At 40.3% G+C, this 23928-nt stretch overlaps 2 protein-coding genes across 11 annotated transcripts in view; one reads left to right on the top strand and one right to left on the bottom strand.

The window, feature by feature from the left end:
* Window positions 1-22660, bottom strand: part of Anapc10 (anaphase promoting complex subunit 10) — a 65586-nt gene extending 42926 nt beyond the window's left edge. The window contains exons 1-5 of one of the 9 annotated variants that reach the window (XM_006531342.2): window positions 22552-22658; window positions 21117-21291; window positions 14648-14738; window positions 5146-5266; window positions 1584-1615 (exon numbers count right to left, since the gene is read on the bottom strand). In XM_006531342.2, the coding sequence (XP_006531405.1) occupies window positions 1607-1615; window positions 5146-5266; window positions 14648-14738; window positions 21117-21231 (336 nt within the window). In that variant the 5' untranslated portion in view covers window positions 21232-21291; window positions 22552-22658 and the 3' untranslated portion in view covers window positions 1584-1606. The other 8 variants (NM_001357237.1, NM_026904.3, NM_001357234.1 and 5 more) reach the window with 8 other exon arrangements.
* The window catches only part of Abce1 (ATP-binding cassette, sub-family E (OABP), member 1), a 28299-nt gene continuing 27026 nt past the window's right edge, over window positions 22656-23928 (top strand). For both annotated transcript variants that reach the window (NR_152614.1, NM_015751.2), the window contains exon 1: window positions 22656-22853. The gene's annotated coding sequence lies outside the window, so the exon portion shown is untranslated. The remainder of the gene's footprint in view (window positions 22854-23928) is intronic.

The following is a 23928-nucleotide window of genomic DNA, read 5'->3' as shown; positions in this document are numbered from 1 at the left end:
TCACAAAGAGCTTGTCAATATGAGCAGTCCATTTTGATAAATACGAGCCATGTAACAAATCATACAATTAAATGCTTTAAGTCTTTATAGCATGAGACACTGATTAAGTGTACTGCATATAAAACTAAAAGATGACAATCAAATATAACTGTGATTTTAAAAATCAAGATTATTTTGAATTAGAAAGCATTAGAGAGAATGAAAAAACTAAAAAGAGGAAAGTAACAGCATATACATACAAATGACAAGGAGGGTGTCTCAAAAAACAATCAAGTCCTGACATCAGCAAGATGGTAAAATGGAACTTTGTAAAACCTGTCAATTAGACCAACCACACAAAAGTACCTTTGCAAACCTTAGTAAGAAGCCAGGTGAGATTACAGAACCTGGGTATGGCAGTAGAGGGTAGTTAAGCAGAAGAGGAAGGAGAGTTTGGCATCACTCGTGTCACTCATCCCACAATGCCAAGCAGCACAGTGAGAAATGTCCTCTGCCTAGCCATTGCCTCAAATCCCAATGTGGAGGCCAATCCAGGAAAACCTAGAATGAGGAGAGGCATCTGAGTATGCCAGTGCCCATGGATCAAGCTTGTGTGTTTAGGGACATATTTTTAGGCTGCAGATCTGCCTGGTATACTCTGGCTCTGGGCCTACCCCATCACCAAATTAGTCCCCAGGACTGAGTCCCTAGAGTTAGTGTACAGGCAATTCTGCTGACCTGCCTTCAGTAACCCAGTAGCTACCTACCTACTGGGACCTGGCAGCCTGATTTAAAAAAAAAAAAAAGAAAAGAAAAAAGCCGGGCAGTGGTGGCGCACACCTTTAATCCCAGCAGAGAGGCGGAGACAGGCGGATTTCTGAGTTCAAGGCCAGCCTGGTCTGCAAAGCGAGTTCCAGGACAGGCAGGGATATACAGAGAAACCCTGTCTCGAAAAACCAAAAGAAAAAAAAAAAAAAAAAAAGACCTGGCAGCCTGATGTTCCAGATATGTGCAGTAAATAAAAGGACCTAGCTGCCACTACAACTTGCTCTCTCCGGATAAAGGCTACCTGACACAAAGCTACATCAGTCCCCATAGACACAGCCTCTGGTTGTCCTTAATAAAAACAAGCTCTCCTACTGCTAAGACACTAACTGGACTTACACACCAGCTTATCTACTGGAACCAGGCCAACCTATGGAGGACTCCAATGGCAAACAGACCCATGGATCACATCAACTGTTCTCAGAATCTCTAGATGGGCTGGTTGGTGGTGGGCTTTCCCAGACAGTCTTCAAAGACTAGAATAATTTCCTTTTTCAAGAACCCAGAGAGTAAGGTCATGCTAAAAGAATCAAGAACAAGGGCTGGAGAGATGGCTCAGCAGTTAAGAGCACCAACTGCTCTTCCAGAGGTCCTGAGTTAAATTCCCAGCAACCACATGGTAGATCACAACCATCTGTAATGGGATCCGATGACCTCTTCTGGTGTGTATGAGGACAGCGACAGTGTACTCATATACATTAAATAAATAATATAAAAAAAATCAAGAACAATCCATGAAATATTAACCAACCAAAGAAATGAAAGAAAGCACCACTTACCGGGTTTGAGTAAATGCAGTGTCCTAAACTGCCTGAAATTCAAATTAAATGCTTTAAGAAAACTCAAGAAGCTTTAAGAAAATAGAAATAATTTTAAAATATAGTATAATAAATAACCAAAATAAGAAAGGAGTATAAGAAATGGAAGTTGGATTTTTTTTTAATGAAACAAATTCTACAGCCAAAAAATACAATGAATAAAAATTTTAATGCATAAGAGCAGAAATAATCTAAAGAATCCATGAAATTATACCACAAGAGAAAAAGAAAAGAAAAATCTGGAAGAAAACTTGCCAAATCTATGACAACTTAAAAGAAAGGCAGGTTATGGAAGCTCAAGTAGAAGACAAGTACCAAGTTTATTTAAGGAACTAAGGAAAGGCTGGAGAGATGGCTCAGCAGTTGAGAGCACTTGCTGTTCTTCCAGAGGACCAAACTTTTGATCCTGCCCTCAAGTTCAGTGGCTCACAACCCCCTGGAACTCTAGTTCCATAGGACCTAACACTCTCCCTATACATGTGTGCATACACTAACAAAAACATACACACACACATATAAAGAAGTCATTCACATTAAAAGCACATCAATTTATAATTTTTAATATATAAGAACAAAAGTTCTTTCCAAATCTGAGGAAAGACAAAAATCGAGGATGAAGAAGGCCACATATCCCTAAGCAGATTCCATAACAGCGGTGACAGAAGCACTTGGCTGAGGTGGCTTTTCAGTGACACAGCTGCTTTCGGAAGTTACCCCAAAACTCACTGATCACTAAGCTAGACTTAGATGGAAATGTTTATTCAGTGTATCCTCAGTGCCCTACTGTCCTGACTAGTTTTATGTAAACTTGACACACACTAGAGTCATCAGAGATCAGGGAACCTCAACTGAGAAAACGCCTTTGTAAGGTCAAGCTATAAGCAAGCCCATATGGGAATTTTCTTTTCTTTTTTCTTTTTTTTTTAATTTTTTAAAATTGGATATTTTCTTTATTTACATTCAAATGTTATCACCGTTCCTTGTTTCCCCTCCAAAAAACACCCTCCCCCTATTCCCTTTCCCCTCCCCCAACTCACCAACTTACCCAATCCCACCTCCTGGCCCTGGCATTCCCCCACACTGGAGCATAGAGCCTTCTCAGGACCAAGGGCCTCTCTTCCCATTGATGACCGACTAGGCCATCCTCTGCTGCATATGCACCTGGACCCATGAGTCCCACCATGTGTACTCTTTGGTTGGTGGTTTAGTCCTTGGGGCTCTGGGGGTACTGGTTGGTTCATATTGTTGTTCCTCCTATGGGGCTGCAAACCCCTTCAGCTCCTTGGGTCCTTTCACTAGTTCCTCCATTTGGGGACCCAGTGCTCCGTCCAGTGGTTGGCTGTGAGCATCCACTTCTGTATTTGGTGAGGCAATGGCAGAGCCTCTCAGGAGACAGCTATATCAGTCTCCTGTCATCAAACACTTGTTGGCATCCACAACAGTGTCTGGGTTTGGTGATTGTAAACAAGATGGATCCCCAGGTGGGGCAGTCTCCAGATGGTCATTTCCTCAGTCTCTACTCCACACTTTGTCCCTATAACTCCTTCCATGGTTTTGTTCCCCCTTCTAAGAAGAATTGAAGTATCCACACTTCCTTTGGTCTTCCTCCTTCTTGAGTTTCATGTGGTTTGTGAATTATATCTTGGGTATTCTGAGCTTCTGGAAATTTTCTTAATTTAGTGACTGATCCAGAAGGCCCAGCCCATTGTGGGAGCTGCCATGCCTGGTCTGGGAGTCCTGGGTTCTACAATTAAGCAGGATGAGTGAGCCATAGGGAACAAGCCTAAGCAGCACTCCTCCATGGCTTCTGTATTACCTCCTGCCTCCAGCTTCCTGCCCTGCTTGAGTTCCTACCCTCACTGCATTCAAAGATGAGCTGTTACATGGAACAGCAAGCAAACTAATACTCCTCAAGCTGCTTTGGTCAAACATAGTATTTCATCATAGCATAGGAACCCTAACTAAAACACCTACCTAGTATAAATGGATATTTGTTTCTCTTGTTTTCTCCAATAAAACATAATGATTCTATATTAAAAGGCATACATTCCTTGCCATCAAAACAAGCCATAAGGTAGGTAAGTAAAAGTATGTAATCAAAGATGAGTTATTAGTTTACAGTAAGAAACTATTAAAACCATAATTTTTTTTATATAAAACATGTGGTAATCACAAAGCTCTATGCAAAAGACAAAGACTAAGCTCAACATACATGGGGAAGTTACCTAAGCAAAGAGCCTAATGTGATCAGAAGGCAGCAGTATACAGAGGACTAAATGCTTCAATCAAATACTGAGTGGCTGGGGCACAGCTAGGGCTCAATTGAGTACATGCTGCCTACAAGGTGCTGACCTCATAGTGCAGAACATACAGACTCAAGAGTGAAGGGACAGAAATGACATTTCATGACAGTAGACACAGAGAAAAATGCTCCTTACTTTGAAGGAGTAGAGCTATACAGATGCATGCATTTGTAAACCTCATCAAATAATATACTTAAAATTTGTATAAAAGTATGTTTCCCTTAAAATTAATATTAAGTAAATACTGGTAACACTTACTAACAATCTATCAAGCTCCTATATCTGAAATAAAGAGGATATAGTAAACAGTGGAATCTCCATCAAGCTGAAGTCTAAACGTATCTCCTTCCTTGATAATTGATTCAATGGGAGCAGGCTGAGGACCTGGCTAGGGGACCACCTTGAGGAAGATGAGTTCACCATTAGATAATGTACATTTCCTTCCCTAGTGCAGCCTCTAAAAGTTGATGAGGTTTGTCTATGTCTCCCTTTCATAGCCAAGACCTTCTCTTCTGCCTTTGTCTTTCAGATCCTGGCTGGAGCCTTAGCATGCTCTCCCTGGTTCCGGGCTTCTTTACTCTTTCTCTACAGCTGCCCTCTCTAGCATACAACTCTGCTAACCGTGGCTGACCTCTGTGTCAGCTTATCTCAAGCAGCATGGCCTCCCACCTCTTTCCTCCATTCTTCTCCTCTGGGCAACTGTTAACTTTACAGCTTGCATGCCCCTGAAGTTTTCTTTTAAACTATAAATAAATTGTCCATGAGTTTCCATGAGTCCATTCCTTTTTGTTTCCATTAATAAGACTAAGAACCCCAAAAGGAAACCCTGATTTCCCAAGTATATGATGGCATCAGTAGGACTTGCCAAGATTTCTGGTAACATTTGTTTCCTGCCTTTTAACTTTTTAATCAGCAGTGAAAATGAACATGTTCCTACACCCTAGATGGTATCAGGAACCTGTAATTTATTTTGATGAATTAAAAAATGAACTTAATAAAGCAAATGTAGTAAAACATTAAAGCATTCCAACAGTGAGGGGGATACGGTACAATTCTTTTAGACTTTCTTATAACTGAAAATCTATAATAAAGCATTAGAAAAAAAGATGGCAGTTTAAAATATAAATATTATATGCACAGTTTTCAATATAATTTTCTTGTTTTATGATTATCATTTATAGAATGAATTAAACACACATTTAAAAAAAATAAAAACATACCCGGATTTCTTGAAGGTTGTGAAAATTATTTCCTACTCTGACTGAGATTTTGCTTGGAGTGTAGCTTTCATCAGACTTATAGTCTGCATAAATACATAATGTCTTCACTGTTGTTTTTCTTCTAAAAACAATAAAATAAAATAAAATAAAATCAATGTGCTTTATCATACATATCAAAGAGTTATTTCCAAAGCATCTTCTCTCTGGTGTTAAAAATGACAAGCCAAAGCTGAGCGGTGGTAGTGCATGCCTTTCAGTCCCAGTGCACAGAGGAAGAGACAGGGGAATCCCTGTGAGCTGGAGGCCAGCCTGGGCTACAAAGGAAGTTCCAGGACAGCCAGGGCTGTTACAGAGAAAAATCTTGTCTCAAAAAAACATACACACATACATACACCCATCACAGGACAAGTTTTCAATCAATAATTTCCTTTTATTTTACTTCAACTTGCAGGCTAAGACATGTAAAAACGTAAGCACAAATATACTGTTTTACACAAACATCCCTCACTGAGAACATTGTCAAGAATTAAATAATACACAAAGAAGCATTTAAGTCAAATTACGTACTTCATCATTAATAATGCCCATCCTTTTTATTTACATTACATAAGAAAAGTGTTCTAACATGCTTGAATTTCTTTACTAATTACTTAATTCCTTATATTAAAACTTAAAAAAAAAAACCTAAGTGAGAAAACAAACTCTCAACAAATAAACACCTTAAAAAATAAAAAGCACCGGGTAGTGGTGGCACACACCTTTAATCCCAGCACTCAGGAGGCAGAGGCAGGTGGATTTCTGAGTTTGAGGCCAGCCTGGTCTACAGAGTGAGTTTCAGGACAACCAGGGCTACACAGAGAAACCCTGTCTCAAAAAAGAACCAAAAAAATAAATAAATAAATAAAAAGCATACCCTGCTACTTAATGTACAAAATAAAATTCTACCCCATTTCAAATATATACTTACCTTCCCCTTGGGAATAAGAAAATAATGCATTATAGAAAATCACCTCAGGAAATGGAAAAGAGAAACATGAGAAAATACCCTATTCTAAATCTTTTTTTTTTTTTTTAAAGATTCACTTATTTATTATGAGTACATTATAGCTGTTTTCAGACACTCCAGAAGAGGGCATCAGATCTCATTACAGATGGTTGTGAGCCACCATGTGGTTACTCAGGACCTTTGGAAAAGCAGTCAGTGCTCTTAACCACTGAGCCATCTCTCCAGCCCCAAAAATATCCTATTCTAAAAACCAAAAGAAGAGATTTAAACTGACTTATTTGTTTACCATCATACTAGAAAATATCAGAATATTTAAGAGGGATTACGAAGCATGGCCTTGTTGGAGGAAGTTTGTCACTGGGAGTAGGCTTTGAGGTTTTAAAAGCCCAAGCCAGGCCCAATGTCTCTCAGACCCAGATGCAGAACTGTCAGCCTGTATGCCGTAATGCTTCCCAATAAGATGATATTAATCTTCTGCCTTATAATTTCCGTATTTTCTGAATAACTTTTTCAGGCTAAATGTGTCATTGGCCAGCAGAGAAGAAAACTAGGTAATCTTTAAAACTGACCCTCTAAAAACATTTAGAAGTCTACTAAAAAGGGCTTTACACGTTAAGTGTAAACTGGTACTTAATAACATTGAGTTCCTTGACCAAAAGTAGCCTGTGTCAAAGGCCAGCCTATAAAACAGTGGGGTCTGCAGCACTTCTCTGGGAGAGCAAACTTATATACCTGAACTATTCATCAGAAAAAGGGCAAAAGTAAAGATTTTTCTTCAAAAAATACATAAGACCATAAGTATTCAAGAAGTGCTAACATAAAGGACAGATACCTTTATGAAGTTTCCAAAGAGCAAAGAGCCAGAGCTACCAAACTGACATCAAGGAGAAGCAAAGGATGCAGGGAAATTTTAAAGCTACTGAAGACTTTCTTGATGAGCCATAAGCAGGAAGTAAAGGTCTTCCTATTAAAGAGAGATCTGAGAGCACAGAAATTAAAAAGAAAAAACAAGATGTAAGGATAAATCTTTTTACAGAATAGTATTACTTCCAAAGTTATGAAATTCAGTATCACTTCAATACCAGAGTGAGCTTAGAAAGGCAAAGAATGGTAAAAATCAATGAAAATAAAAACCACAGCAACACACAACAAGAGAATAGTTTGTGTCTGACCCAGAACTAAAGCTCCATATATATTCTCTCTTGGTTCTATCACCAGCTCACTACTTTTCTGACTAAAGAAGGGTAAATGAGCTTAGTTTAAAAAAAGTTTGTAAGTGTTCTAATTCTACACAGAAAATCATGTCATTTATTAAGTGACTGCACATGGGAAGATGAAATGTACAGACCAAGCCAAAGTGGAAGATGCTGGAATTACTCAAAGCTTCACTCTGTTCATGGTCACTGCACTGAACACCTACTACATGCAAGGCACCTTTGCAAAGTTCAGATGTGTTTGCCTGCCTTCCCTTGGTTAACTGTATCTAGCCTGTTAACAGCCATTGGCTACTCTCGGTTCACAGTGGTAAGGAGATAGTTCCACTGTTGACATTTGCACTAAACCATAGTTCTCTTCTTGAAGCTTATGTATCTCCAGAAATGATGGATATAATTTATGCTACATACATAGTTATATTAGGTTTGTTGAAGAAACTACTACTGCACCAAAAGTTTAAAACTTACTCTAAAAGGTACGGCAAAATCTTTTTAAAACAACTAAAGTTTGCCTCATACTAACTCAAAAAGTAATAATACTGCATAAAAATCATGGTGTTTCTCAAATAACGCACATGGGAAGATAAAATATACTGATTGAGTCATAGTGGAAGATGCTGGAATTACTCAAATCACACTGTAATTATGGCCCCTGCATTGAGTGAACACACCTACTGCATGTCAAGCCTTGTTAAACTCCTAGGAAACACTGCTAGAAGGGGAAAGGGAGAAATGTTTCCCTGACTCTGACTGACATTCTTGACTTCCCTCAGTCCTCCTGTTAAAAACACTTTCTCCTAACAAACAGCTTCAGGCAGGAAGCTAGCACTTCCTTTGTTCCTTCATGCCACACAAGTAATAAAAACCAAGCACATCTGGTTTAGCTACAAATGTAAGTCTTAGTAAGTCTTTAATTCTAGGGTTTGCTATTACCACATCCACTTAACTGAAGACTTACTGTAGTTAGTGTGCTTCTCAACAGTTTCTCAGTTCTAACAAGTGATATTCTGTCCTGAGCCTGCTGACTCCCGAATAATCCTCATCTGGGTAAGACTCTCTGGCACACCAGGCAGTGGGAGCTTCTCAGGGCTTGGGCAGCAGGGCCAGTGGATCCCTGTGAATTCAAGGTCAGCCTGGTCTACAGAGCGAGTTCCAAGACAGCCTGGGCTATTCAGAGAAACTGCATCTTGAAAAACAAAAAAAAAAAAAAGCTGGCCGTGGTGGTGCACGCCTTTGATCCTAGCACTTGGGAGGCAGAGGCAGGTGGATTTCTGAGTTCGAGGCCAGCCTGGTCTACAAAGTGACTTCCAGGACAGCCAGGGCTACACAGAGAAACTCTCTCGAAAAAAACAAAAATAAAAAAAAAGGTTCTATGACATTACAATGGAAGATGTCCACAATAGATATTCATAGCTATCTACTCCAATTCCCTTTATCCCTTCTTTCTTCAAAATATACAACTAAAAAAGCCAAGCTACCTCAAAAGTAGATATAACTAAATTGTAGCCCATAAATGTTGTTTTTTTTTTCTGTATTAATAAAATAACTTTATTTTTTTTACTTAAGCTATACCATGAGTCAAATTAATTTAATAGACTCCTGCAGAAAATTTTATCCAAAAGTTGTAGAATATGCATTTTTCTTTTTTTTTTATTTCATTTACATTTCCAATGCTATCCCAAAAGTCCCCCACACCCTCCCCTACCCACTCCCACTTCTTGGCCCTGGAGTTCCCCTATACTGAGGCATATAAAGTTTGCACAACCAATGGGCCTCTCTTTCCACTGATGGCCGACTAGGCCATCTTCTGATACATATGCAGCTAGAGACACAGCTCTGGGGGGTACTGGTTAGTTCATATTGTTGTTCCACCTATAGGGTTGCAGATCCCTTTAGCTCCTTGGTTACTTTCTCTAGCTCCTCCATTGGAGGCCCTGTGATCCGTCTAATAGCTAACTGTGAGCATCCACTTCTGTGTTTGCTAGGCCCCGGCATAGCCTCACAAGAGACAGCTATATCTGGGTCCTTTCAGCAAAATCTTGCTAGTGTATGCAATGGTGTCAGTGTTTGGAAGCTGATTATGGGATGGATCCCCAGAAATGGCCATCTCTAGATGGTCCATCCTTTCGTCTCAGCTCCAAGCCCATAAATGTTTAATCATGCGTTATATTGCAGCAGTATTTCAAAGGAAGATATGTCCCTTTTATCTTCCTTCCTATTCCTTCCTGCTGTCAGAGCTATTGTAATTCTCGGAACCCCAGTAGGGGTCATGAGTTCACCTTAAAACTGAAACCTAAGAGTAAAGAAGAAAAGAGTTAAAGAAGTAAGTGACCTAGAGTCATATACCCTCAGGGTATCTGTCATAGCACTCTTTACCTTTCTCTTGCATGAAAGCAGAAGCAATAAATGTCCACCTCATTGAAAACTCTTGTTAAAGACTCTATGCTAGAACTAGTTAACACACATTATTATGTCCACTGCACAGATGAAAAAATTTGCACTGAGAGCAAGCTAACCAAGAAGTCCTTACTTACAAATCTAAGAGATAGTCAAAAACTAATCTAACTCTATAATTACACTACATTAGTGTAAATAACTCCTAATGTACAATACTTAAAACACAAAATAACTGTAAAAGTCTGTTTACTTTCCCTCTTAACATGCTATATATCATTACTAAATAGCATATGGCCCACACACTTGTCTAAAACAAAAGCAAATAATTTATATTTATTCTTTGTTCCTACAACAATAGTAAAAATGTGGTTTTTGTGAGTTTGTTTCTAATCATTATTAATTGGATGCTAAAATAGGTCTTCCACTAAAAACAGAACAAATGAAAATTTAATATTAAATTTCAGCATATATAGTATTAAAAGGAAAAAAAAGAGTCTGGGAGATATCTGCTGGGCACAGAAAACCTGCAAGACTTGCCTTTTTAACACAAACTCAAGAAAACACAGAATTATTTCTGCAGGCTTGAAAACCACGAGACTACAGGTCCAAAGCAAAATGAAGCAATAAGGAGAATCCTCAAGTGGACACCTGACTGTGGTCATCTCTGAACTGAAATAGAGGTCAGAAGCCAACCAAATCTGGCAGCCCCACTCACCATAGCAGAAAAAATTATATAGAGGCAAGATGAGAAGGCAGGGAGGAGGTACAAGTCTACACGACACAGGTAAATACTAACCTCTGGGAGAGCACTGACGAGTACAGCAAGCCAAACATCATGGAGGGCTGGGCATGAGTGCAATTCCAACAACCAAAGAAAAGGTTCTCTTCAAATACCTACATTAATTCAAACCCTAGACACCAAACATCCTAAGGATGCTAATCTTGACAAAACAAGACAGCTTACACAGTGTCTGGAAACTCATGTGACAGGTGAGGAAGGTGACAAGCATTCCCTTGTTAATGTTAGTTTGTTGTCTACCTTTCTGAGTAAGCCTTTTAAAGTATACAGTAGTTTTCCAGAAAGGATTCAGAAAAAGCCTTAGTGAAAAAGCAGAACTGAGATTCCAGCTGCCTTCAGTCAGAGAACAAAGAGGGTCATAGCAAAGTAAAGTAATGCTAGTCTCACAGTTTGGGAAGAAACAATTACTTTATATAAAGTTGTCATAGATACTAACATATAATAGAATATTACTAAGTTTAATGAATAGCTAAACTTATAATTCTTCACATAATTTCTAATATGGTAAGTATAAAAATAGATTTAAAAAATTGTTGGAGTACTAAATAAAAGTTTACCATGGTCATTAAGAAAAAAAATTTGAGAACATCTGCTAGATCAGGACTAATGAGTTTTAGTTTCAAGTACAAGCCAAATGTGTGTGTGGCATCTACTTTTTAAATAAAGTTTCACTTAAAGAAATATGCATTTACATGCATGGTTTCAGTGATTGCTTTTACATTAAAGAAAAAAACCTGACTATCTGCTACAGAGTATATTAAGAACTTTTATAAATCTGCAACAGAAACAACTTTAAAATGGGCAAAGGATTTAAAAGCAGTTCTTCGGAGAGGACAGATGTCCAGTAAGTACAAGATGTGTAACACACAGATCATAGGTGCTATGGTTTGAATCCAAATGACCCTCCTAGGTTCCTGTGCTTGACTGAGCACTTGGATCCCAGCTGTGGCACTGTTTTAGAGGTTATGAAGCTTTTAGTGTGTAGGGCCTAACTGACAAGGATGTGTCACTGAGGTAGATCTTTAAAGGATATATAACCTAGTCTATCTAATTTGTAAAAATGTGAAGAGCTGCTGTGCGCATGTGCTTGTGTCAATTGACATAAAACTAGTCACCACAGAAATTCTAAACCATATCAAGGTGATGATGGAGACTTTTTGGTGAAGAACATGTCACATCATGTAACATTCAAGCTGTGTCCTATTTATGGCTTACTGCATTTGCCCACATTTGCAGAGAGAAAGCAGACAGATATGAAAAATCTGGATAGGAAAAGGAGTATGAGCCTAGTTAAAGCTGCAGACAGAAGTATATAGTTTGACAGCTGTCTGAGTCACAGTCTACTGCTGTGAAGACACCATGACCAAGGCAACTCCTATAAAAGGCATTTAATTGCAGGCTTGATTACAGTTTCAGAGGATTATTAGTCCATGATCATCATGGCATCATGGGGTTGAGAGCTTACACATTTTGATCTGTAGGCAGGCAGAGACAGACTGGGCCTGGCATGCACTTTTGAAACCTCAAAGCATGCATGACCCCACCCCCTGAAAACTCTAGGGTATAGCTTGATGAGTGGGCTAAGTATGAAGCTGTGAAGGACAAAGCCTAATTTGCAATGGAAACACAGTATATTAGAGAAACCAGAAACATGAATATCCACCCCCTAAAAAGCATGAGGCACAGCATGGAGCTAGCCTAAAAGAGAAGCCAGGCGTGCTATAGGCCTAAAGTTTAAAGGTGGACTTCCCAAGCCTATGGAGCACAGACGGTGGAATCAAGATGCAAAAACCGGGGTTTCCCCTGCTAAGTTTTGGTCTTGCTCTGGTTTGATCTTCCCTTCTATGCTTCTGTCTGTCTCTTTTGAATGGGAATGTTTACCTGTACCACTGTATGCTGGAACTGTATATGTATTTTTTTCTTTTTAAATCTTACAGGGGTTTGCAGTAGAGACTGCCTTAAGTCTCAGAAGAGATTCTGAACTTGAGATTTTGTACAGCAGAATAACTGGAGGACTATTGAGAATTTCAAAGACAGAATGAATACATTTTGCATAATGAGATGGCTATGAGCCTAAAGTCAAATGGAAAATATCCCTTACAGGCTCATGTCCCCAGAGAATGGAATTATTGAAAGGCAGGGCCAAGTTAGAGGAAGTCAGTTACATAGTATGTGAGTTGGAAGATAGATTAGCCTTGACTTTTTTTTTGTTTTCAAGATAGGGTTTCTCTGTGTAGCCCTGGCTGTCCTGGAACTCACTCTGTAGACCAGGCTGGCCTCAAACTCAGAGATCTGCCTGCCTCTGCCTCCCAAGTGCTGGGATTAAAGGTGTGTACCATCATGCCTAGCGGTAGCTAGGATCTTAACCTTTAAAAAAGTTAACTGGTATCACTAGCAAGCTAGAATAGCAATTGGCACACTATGTCAGCAAATTGCTGCCTTACACCTGCTTTTGAAGGTTACATTTTAACTGAGGGCACTAAACTCAGTTACTGATGTGTTGATATTTGGCTGTTTTGATACCGTAATGGCAGAACTACATAGCTGAAATGGAGACCAGAGGCACTACAAGACTCAAATATTTACTTTCTACTCAAAAGAAGTTTGCTGATATGTACCCTACAACAATAGAAGGAAGTGCCTAAAAATCTATCACTTTAGAATAGTAAAGGATATAATGTACAAAGATAACCAGGCTGACTAATTTTCATACTGCCAATAAACCCAGAGCATTAGACAAGCATACAGGTATTTTCCTATCTCAAAAATAGTATTCATTCTAAAACTAAGTTTACAGATTCATTGTCAAGTTTGGCTTTTTTTTTTCCACAAAAGTGTAAATATGAGAAGTACATAAATATCATACCTAAAGAACTTACAAGCACCATATATTAAGGCATTAAACTAAGTCATAAAATATATTTTTCTATTGTATCTCCTAAATTCAATCCTATTCTTTCAGAACTTTCTACATAAATTATCAGAAATGTGTAGAGCAGACTAAGGAGCTGCCTCAGTGGGTCAAGTGTGAGGCCTGAGCTCAGCTCCCCAGAACACATGGAGATAGATGCCTGTAAACAACTCTTCTGCATGAGGCAGGAGCAAGGGCAGAGGAGGAAGATGCCTGAAGCTCCATGGCCAGCCAGCCTAGCCGAAGTGATACCTCTGGGTTCACTGAAGAGACCCTGCCTCAAAACATAAAGATACAGACCATTGGAGAAAGAGGCAACCATCAACCTGGGCCTAATATATGTGCTTTCAACTGTGTGCATGTGCACCCTACACACACACACACAGAGACAGAGACAGAGACAGAGACAGAGACAGAGAGAGAGAGTGTGTGTGTGTGAGAGAGAGAGAGAGAGTGTTTGTGTATGTGGAAGGCCTTCTGGGATACCACTTGGCAGGAGTCTGACATTAGCCAAGGACAAGGAAATGGGCTTCAGGCAGGAATCTGACATTGGGCATAATAAGTAAGTTTCGGCAAGAATCTAACTTTAGGCTGTAATAGAAAAGTAAGATTAAGTCAGGAATTTTAGTCTTAGGGTGAAACAAAAGAACTAGGCTTCAGGCAAGATTTTGGGCTTGGACGAGGAAGTGGGCTCAAGTATTTTGGTCATTATGACAAGCCCTTTTAACCAACTGTCTGGAGAGTAATCACAAGGCTTGGCTTACTGCTTTGTTCCTTATTGTACTGCTCGTCCAAAATACTTGCATGGAATTAAAATGGTATTAAAAAGTGAATTGGAAATATTAAATTGGCCTTCAGTCTCAGAATTGCCTGGGGTCACGCTGCAATGTTATCTGTCTTTTTAATCCTCACTCCTGCACTGGAGAACCTGTTGACTTACTGAGAGAGAGAGAGAGAGAGAGAGAGAGAGAGAGAGAGAGAGGCCGAATACATTGAAGCTACCTGCAATCTGGATGGCAAAAAAAAAAAAAAATCTCTAAGACCTAATAGAGTCTGAAAGCAATTAAGTATTTTCATTTTACTTTCCATGTTTTCTTAACTTTTATGAAAATAAAATAGATTTCCTTGTCCACTTACAACCTACACTATATAAAAAAATGTAAGAAATGGATTACCTGAATTGGATGTTCACTAAGTGAGGCTGAGAGCCATCAGATTGCCAGTAAGTTTCTAGATTGTCATCCCGTAATTGATCCACTCCAAACCCTAGAAACAGTGAAAATGACAAATTTCCATGAAAAAGTTACATATTTAAAACATAAAATTACCATACATATTTGTCTAGAAATGTTGACATAGAAGACAGTTAGAATATGAAATTTAAGCAGAATTCTATTCTTTCATCCAGATTTCAACTCTAAAAATCCCCTAATGGGCTGAGTTTGTTGTTTACTGATAGACTGTTTATTTTAAAAATGGGAGGTCCTGGGCTCAATCCCTTACACACACTAAAGTTTATACTATGACAAATGTTTTGGGTGGTTAGTTTTTTCAAAGCATCTTTGGAGTTATATAAGGTCTCTATTTGCACAAGTCCAAGTTTTTATCCTTTTTATAAACTAATCACAAGAATGATCCATCCTATGCCGGGCATGGTGGCGCACACCTTTAATCCCAGCACTCGGGAGGCAGACAGACAGATTTCTGAGTTCGAGGCCAGCCTGATCTACAAAGTGAGTTCCAGGACAGCCAGGGCTATATAGAGAAACCCTGTCTCGAAAAACCAAAAAAAAAAAAAAAGAAAGAAAAAGAATGATCCATCCTGTGATATCCTTTAAAATAGGTAGATACAAGCAAGCTCAGTATGTCATACTTACTTTGTGCTACTTTAAAAAAAAAAAAAGACTTATTTATTTTATGTATGTGAGTACACTGTTGCTCTCTTCAGACACACCAGAAGAAGGCATCGGATCCCGTTACAGATGGTTGTAACCACCATGTGGTTGCTGGGAATTGAATTTGGGACCTATGGAAGAGCAGTCAGTGCTCTTTACTGCTGAGGGATCTCTCTAGCCCCTTTTTGCTACTTTTTAAGTTCCCTAATAAGGATAGATAAATCTCATAAGATTCGTAGGAGAGACCTTACATAAATGTTCTATTGAGTTAAGGACTTTTCTACTTATTTTACTTTGGCTGGTTTTCCCCCTATTTTACAATTTTATTTGTATTTTAACTCAAAGGAATTCATAAAATGGTATTTGGTCTTAAGAAAAATAAATATTAATCAAACATCTTTTAACTCAAGACTAATTTCAAATGTTTTTCTAAGACATTACCTATGAAAGTTCAATGGGAAAAAGAAATACGCATAATCTTCGGGAAGTGAGGACTCTGGATCTTCCCCTCTAGGACACTAAGTATGAGCACCAGCCCTCATTTCCATATTTTTCCTCACAAGCAGAATGCCTTATAAACATAAACTCACATGCCAATGCCTAGACATCACCTCTTTTCTAAGGCTCCCAACTTCACTACTATGTCTGAGTTGTTTTAGTCAAAACAATGGCAGATCTGTTTTAACAGCTTTGACAGGGAGTATGTACCCATGTAAGAAAAAGTCTATACGTTATAACCGTCTTCAATGGTTCTTTTCTTAAGGTTTTATTTAAGTATTTGTGTGCAAGTGTGCATTGAATCCCCTGGAGTGGGAGTTAGAGGTACAGTGAGCTGCACAAAGTAGAATCTGAACTCAGACCATCTTTAGAGCTGAGCCTTCTCCAACTGCAGTGTCTCCTACAGTGTGGCCCTTACAGCAGCAACATTCTAGAATTCATCAATCAGCAGTTCTGAGAGCTTGTGTTTGATGACTCTTTGGGGTGATTCTGGTGCATGCTAAGATATCACACCTACTTCTCTACGATCCCATTTCTTATTCTTGACACTACTCATCTTTTGGACACAACAATGCTTTGTGGTGAGGTAGCTATCCTGACTTCTACTTACTTGATTCCCAGAATACAGCAACAATTTTCCCTCCTTTCCACAGTCATGACAATCAAAAAACTATCTGCAGATACTGCTAAAGGTTGAGGCTTAGGTACAGGCAACAAAACCACCCAGAAGTAAAAACTATTGTCCCAAGGCAAAGAAAAACAACACTCCTTTTGGTTATGGTTATGGTTATGGTTTTCTCTTGGCCCTCCTCCAGGAGTGGTAAGCGCTCCTATTTGGGCTTGGTCCAGATTGATTTGGATTCAATACAAAGTGAGTGAGTGTGACACAAACTGCAGTTGTATTGTGTTTACAAGCTCTGGATTAACATTCTAGATGTCTCCACTTCACAAAGAGAGCGTGTCTAGATCCATGGAACAGATACCAATAACTGAAAGATATATTTAGTGTCTAAGACATTTTCTTAAGTATCGCTAGTAACACAATTGCTTTCACACTGGATAGGAGGCGATTATAACTGAGCCTCATGCTTTGACTTCAAAAAACTAACAAGTAATATGTGGAGTCAGGTGTGGTGGCACACATCCTTAATTCCAATGCTTGGGAGGCAAAGGCAGGCAGATCTCTGTGAGTTCCAGGCCAGCCAAAGCTATATAATAAGACCCTGTCAGAGAAACACAGACAACACACACAAACACACACACATAGAAGGAAAATGGACTTCATAAGAGAATTCATCTATAATTATATCCTACAAGCCAAGCATGTTTCAACTAAATAAAACCAATGTGTTTTCTCCTTGTACTTAAAATCCAGATTCTTTGTGTATGTGTGCATGCTTGAGATATATGTTACATGTTCATGTGTGTACATGCATACACGTGTGATTGTGGAAACCAGAAGTCACACTGGGTATCTTCCTCTATCACTCTCCACTTATTTTGTGTGTATGTGTATTTGTACTGTATGTATGTGTTCGTGTAGGCATGTGCATGTAGGTATGGGGAGTTGCACAAAATGTGAAGCCAGAGGTCAGTGTCCTGTGTCTTCCTCAATCAGTCTCTTTATTATTTTATAAGATAGTGTCTCTCACTGACCCTGGAGCTCATCAATTAAGCAAGAAAATCTGGTCAACAAATAACAGGTATCCTCTTATCTCTGCCTTCTAAGCCCCTGGAATACAGGCACTCCTGCCATGCCAAGATTTTTACACAGGTGCTAGAGGTCAAAAAATCCTGTGGCTAGAGAAGTGGATCAGCAATTGTACTGGCTGGTTTTGTGTCAACTTGACACAGGCTGGAGTTATCACAGAGAAAGGAGCTTCAGGTGGGGGAAATGCCTCCATGAGGTCCAGCTGTTGGGCATTTTCTCAATTAGTGATCAAGCGGGGAGGTCCCCTTGTGGGTGGGACCATCTCTGGGCTGGTAGTCTTGGTTCTATAAGAGAGCAGGCTGAGCAAGCCAGGGGAAGCAAGCCAGTAAAGAACATCCCCCCCAATGGCCTCTGCATCAGCTCCTGCTTCCTGACCTGCTTGAGTTCCAGTCCTGACTTCCTTTGGTGATGAACAGCAACATAGAAGTGTAAGCTGAATAAACCCTTTCCTCCCCAACTTGCTTCTTGGTCATGATGTTTGTGCAGGAATAGAACCCTAAGACAGCACTTAAGAATATTTGCTGCAACCTGGTGTGATAGAACACGCCTTTAATCCCAGCACTCGGGAGGCAGAGGTAGGTGGATCTCTGTGAGTTCAAGGCCAACCGGGTCTACAAAGGAAGTTCCAAGGCCAGCAGAGAAATCTTGACTCAAATAACCACCCCCTCCCAATAAAGAAAAAAATGGAATTCTTCAAAAATCAAAGGTCAAGGACAAAGCCACCCAGAACAGATGTGAAGTTGTCAGATGCTTAGGGAGAGCAGAATAACTACAAATGGCATGAGCACACTTTGGAGCATTATGAAAATGCTTCATTATAATGTCTACATGACTAGAAATTAAAATTCATAACTATTGGGGTGGAGAGATGGCTCAGCAGTTAAGGGCACTAACTGCCTTTTCAGAGGACCAGGGTTCAAATTCCAGCACCCACATGGCAGCTTACAGCTGTTTGTAACTCCAAGGTCTGACACTCTCATGTAAAGATACATGCAGACAAAACACCAATGCTCATAAAATAATTTGGAAGACCAAGAACCTGAGACTAGATAGCCTAGGGACTGAGGGTAAAACCAAAATTTTACTGCTCTAAAAAAGAAAAAGAAATTTAGTGATAAAAAGACTCTTAAAGACATTCTTCGTTTGTGACCTAAAGAGGAACCAGAGTAGTTACTTAGAACTATAGATAGCTGAGTTACACCCATACACAAGTATTTACAATGGCCTAGGGGGAAGGTGGACTATACAATAGACTAGAGTAAGAACTATGGCAAGGGCACGAAGCCCTTGCCCCTGGCTTCTAAGATTAAGTGGGCCTTAGGTGGGGCTATTTTTGATCCCAGTTGTTAACATTGAATTTTATCCCAGTTGGTTCCTGCTAGTCCTTCCGTGTTTGCATTCCTCTGATTTATGTAAGAATCCAGTAACCTCATTGTCACCTAACTTCCCTCTTCCCTATTTTCTTCTGTATAAAAAGTTTGATGCTCTATTTGACAAATTACATCAGATCCACAAAAAAAAAAAAAAAAAGACATTCTTCTATACTCATAGATCAGTGCCTTGCCCAACCATCATCATAGAAGCTTCCTCCTGAAGCAAATGAGAACAAACATAGAGACCCATAGCCAGATTGTATGCAGAGAATGACAGACCTTGGAACATTCAGCCCTAAATGGGATATCTCCATTAAATCTCTCCCCTAGGAGCCCAGGGAGCTCCATGAAAGAAGAGGCAGAACGAGTTAAGAGCCAGAGGGTATGGAGGACATCAAAAACACCAGGCCCCTCTAAATCAACATAAGCACAGCTCCTATGAGCTAAGACTAAAGCAGTGCACACAACACCTGCACAGGCCTGCATCAGGTCCTCTGTGCTTGTACTATGGCTTGCAGTTTAGTGTTTGTATGGCACTCCTAAGTATGTGAACAAGTGGATCTCTGATTCTTGGGCCTTCTTATGGGTTCTTTTCCTTCTATTGGCTTGGCTTGTCCAATTTCAATATAACAGTTTTTGCTTTATCTTAGTATATTTTGTTATAGATTTCTTTCTTTCTTTTTCTTTCTTTTTTTTTTTTTTGTTTGTTTGTTTGTTTGGTTGGTTTTTTCGAGACAGGTTTCTCTGTATAGCCCTGGCTGTTCTGGAACTCACTTTGTAGACCAGGCTGGCCTTGAACTCAGAAATCCCCCTGCCTTCCAAGTGCTGGGATTAAAGGCATGCGCCACCACTGCCCGGCTGTTATGGATTTCTTAAACAAACAAAAAAAATGAATGAGTAAATGAAAATCTAGCCACTAGGTAAAGTTAACAACTGAACTGTCACGTATACCTACTAGGAGGTGAAATCGGTTTTCTCCAATAGAGCCACACTGAGTATATCAACCACTCCAGGATAGGCCTCATGTTTAATTGGTTACAATTTGCAAGAGTAGGAGTGTGTGTGAGCTTGCATTCATGAGTGCGTGCTTGTGTGTGTATGATTTTATTTTAGGTTTTTGGTTTTGAGAAGGTTTTGTTGTATAGTTTTTTTGTTTATTTTGAGAAAGAAGTTGGATGGGAACTGGGGGAGAGGAAAGGTTAGGAATTGGGAGAAGGGAAGAATATGATCAAAATATATTAAAATTTAAACAATTTTTTAAATAATAAAAAAAAACTTTGCAAAGTTAACTGGGGCAGTGGAGGTGGGGGGCAGCTTAGCCTTTGCTAAGGCTGCTGTAAAGACTGGATGACCTAATATAGCTAGAATGGTACTTTGGCCAAAGGCAGCGTCACACCTGCCTGCTGCTACTGTGACCCTGTTGTCATCAGGACTCTACAATGGTAGCATTTCACACAGTCTGAATGTTTATAGGCTTAAGTACAGTTTGCTTTTCAGGTTCTCCTACATTGTACTCATGTGTTTCTCATGTTTGAGGTCTCAAAATTTGCCATTTTAATATTTCAGTTGCTGCTTTGAAATTAATTTTACACTAATCTTTTTAAAATTATTACAAAAAAATGCCTATCAAATTATAGGTTAGGTAAATGGGAAAAAACTACACATATAACCTACCATGACACATCCTAGCAAAAGACATAGACTCCAAGAAAACTCTTAGATGCTTCCAGAAAGGACAGCAAGCACCAAATGTGTATTAAATAACAACTACATAATACCAGAGATGGGAGAGGATCTTATGAAAAAGTTAAATCTAATACTAAATACTAGACATCTTATTGATATTAGTAATGTAGCTGGATAAAAATATGCAATAAATGAAAACTCAGTTCATTAAAATTGAAGTATCTGCACAAAAAGTACATTAAAGGTAGTCTAGTGCAGAAGAAAACTCTAAGTAGGCTATCCTTTAATCCCGGCACTCGAGAGGCAGAGGTTCTGAATTTAAGGCCAACCTGGTATACAGAGCAAGTTCCAGGATAGCCAGGGCTACACAGAGAAACCATGTCTCAGAGAAGAGAAGAGAAGAGAAGAGAAGAGAAGAGAAGAGAAGAGAAGATTGATTGTAAATAATGATTATCATAGTCTGGGGTTTTGTTTTGCTTACCTGGTTTGCAGGAAGAGAGTGACCAAACAGCCTGAGACCCAATTTCCCTGACTGTTGCTGTCCTCTCCAACTGCTTAGGATCAGCACCAGGAGGTGTCTTGTTCGGTGTGGTCATTTTTAAATTATTCTATAGAGAGACAAGCAATATACATTCTACCATGCCATGACAATCCTTCTGCAAAAATATAAAAACAGAATTTCAGTGCCCAGCGTTGTGGCACATATCTGTAATCCTAGTACTCAGGGAGGCAAAGGCTGCAGAAGCACAAGAATCTGAGTTCCAGGTCAACCTGGTCGACCACAGTGAGCTCCAGGACTACACAGAGATACCTGTTTGGTTTCAGACCCGGGACCAGGGAATGAGATGCATATTTTAAATACCAAAGCAGGACCTGGCTTCCAGGTTCTCCCAGCATCCCTCAGTCCCTATCTGGATATCCTGCCTGGAACCTTGAACTTTCCAGCCCAAGGGCTGGGCTGCCCTTCCCCCAGAGGTTTCTCCCTATATAAACCAGACGTTTTGGTCTCTCTTCCTGTTTTCCACTTCTTTCTCTGCGTGCACTCAACCCCTTCTCTCTTTCCTACCCCCCCCCCCCCCCCCCGCTTCCCCATGGAGATTTCCCTGGCCTTCGTCCTTGGGGCTAGTGAACTCGCCCATCTAAGATCAGCTTCCCAATAAACCTGCATTTAATATACTCTAATCTGGCTTAAACTGGCTAATTTCACTGACGGCAAAGAAATAAGCTATCAATACTCTGTCTACAGAAATATATCAAAAAAAAAAAATAAAGTAAAATTTCAATGGCAAAATAATCACTCATATTTCCTTCATCCTCCTTACCTTTTGTTAATCCTAGTAAATCTATGAAAAGTATGAAAAAAAAACTTCTTGGAGAGTGAAAACCATGTTAAATTGTTTCGGTGACTTTTATGGCTACTTTACACTATTGTAAATTATACTTATAATAAATTCCATAAAGTTCTGCTACAAGGCTAACATAACTATAGACCACCACCTTGACACGTCCCTTTGGATTCCAAACTATCCTTATAACCACCGCACAAACAATAATAATTTATAATTTACATAATCACAGAGACATACATTCCGTTAAAACATGAATACCATGCCATTGGAGATGTAGGGGGAGAGGGGCGGCCCATCTCGACACGGGAACAAAATTCAAAGAACAGCCAAGTAGATGAGACAAAACGCTAGGGAAGAAATGGGTTCCTGGCCTTAAACAGTAATACTGAAGGAGCTGAGAATTAGACTTGGGATCCTGCCTACCACCTCCGTCTTACCGGATTAGCAAGGCCCACAAAGCCTGAGGAGACAGCAAGCCTAACGCCGCCGAGACTAGGGAGAAGGGCTCTACCTGCGCCCGCTAGCACACAGTTCTCTAAACCGAGGGAGAGCCGCTGTCTTACACACCTGATTCGCCACAATTCCGGTTCTCAGGCCCCCGCCACTCCCACTGCGGCTCGACGATTCTAGGCTCCCTCAGTTCATTGGCGTCGCGGCGCAATGACGTCACCAACGTCATCACTCCCTCCAGGGCGCCGACTCTGCGCTCTGTCGCGCACGCGCACTATGCCCTCATGCCTTGCGCGAGGCGGCGGCTGTGCACCGCCATCTTTGCCGGTGGCGGTAAGAACACGCTGTGTGCTAAGACCTGACGGCTAGCGCTGCTTTGGCTACTGCACGCCCCGCTGTAAGGGGCCCGCTGTCTCCAGGTACGAGAATTCGCGGGAGAGGTTTGGTGTTAGGCGGCCGGCTGCCACCTTGGGAAGACTCTTAGGGACACAGTCGGAACGCCTGTAAGTTAGGCCTCAGTAGCGGAGACCGTAGCGCGTGGCAACCGGCTCCAGCTGCACATCTGGGACGCCGGAGCGTTCCGCGCGCGTCCGTTCGGCCATCCCGGCCTCAGGGCGTCTGTATTCCAGACACGGCCCGCTGCCACGAGAACGGTCGCAGATGCCATAGCCTCTGCTCGCCACCCTCCACTGCCCCTTCCCCCCACCCCCGCTCCCACCCTCAAGCTAACCCTTCTGTGGAGGACGCTCCGCACCCAGCAGATCCCCCAAGCTTCCCCTCACAGTCAGACGGCTATGTTGGCATTTGGTTGTAAGAAGTAATCCTTTTTTTTTTTTTTTAATAATTGTGGACTGACTCATAGCATCTTGCCGCCATGAAGTCCAGTGCTCCTAGTCCAGTCCCAGACTTTATGGAAATGATAGGCAAACGTTCTATCTTTCTCATAGAGCGACGTGTTCTCAGTTGGGACTGCGGTTAGTAGACCAAGTGAGTTTCCGAGTTGAGTGCCTGTCTTTAGGACTTCCGAGAAGCACTTTGTAGCACCCTGTCCTCTTCCCATTAGTGACTTAATCTCTTGTTTATTACCTCTTCGGCTTCTTGACATCAGGGATGCTGTCTTCAAAATGCCTTTAAATATCCTTTCTAGGCTTAATACATTGTAGGTATTTAGTATGTGTTGCAAATAAATGATGGTCAAAGGTGAATTTCTGAACCTCAAGAGCTACATAAGTATTTTCTCTATTTTGATGGTAAAAATGGTAACTAAGGAATAGCTGTCAAAAAGCTTTTATTGCTTTGCCCTTTCTTCCAAGGGACTACAAACTACGGAGTTAGAGTAACATTTGTATTGTAGCCTATGGTCCTGTATGCTGAAAGTAGTCACCCTGTGTCTGTCAGTTGATAATGTATTCACTATAATCAAAAAGCTTAAATATTTTTGAACCAAAATGTATTTAAGGTTTTATCTTTTCATAGCACTGCTTAGCTCACCTC

This window comes from Mus musculus, chromosome 8 (assembly GCF_000001635.26).
Source record: "Mus musculus strain C57BL/6J chromosome 8, GRCm38.p6 C57BL/6J".
NCBI classification, from domain to species: domain Eukaryota; kingdom Metazoa; phylum Chordata; class Mammalia; order Rodentia; family Muridae; genus Mus; species Mus musculus.
The sequence above is the reverse complement of the archived record's forward strand: the minus strand, read 5'-3'. Positions and strand labels throughout refer to the sequence as shown.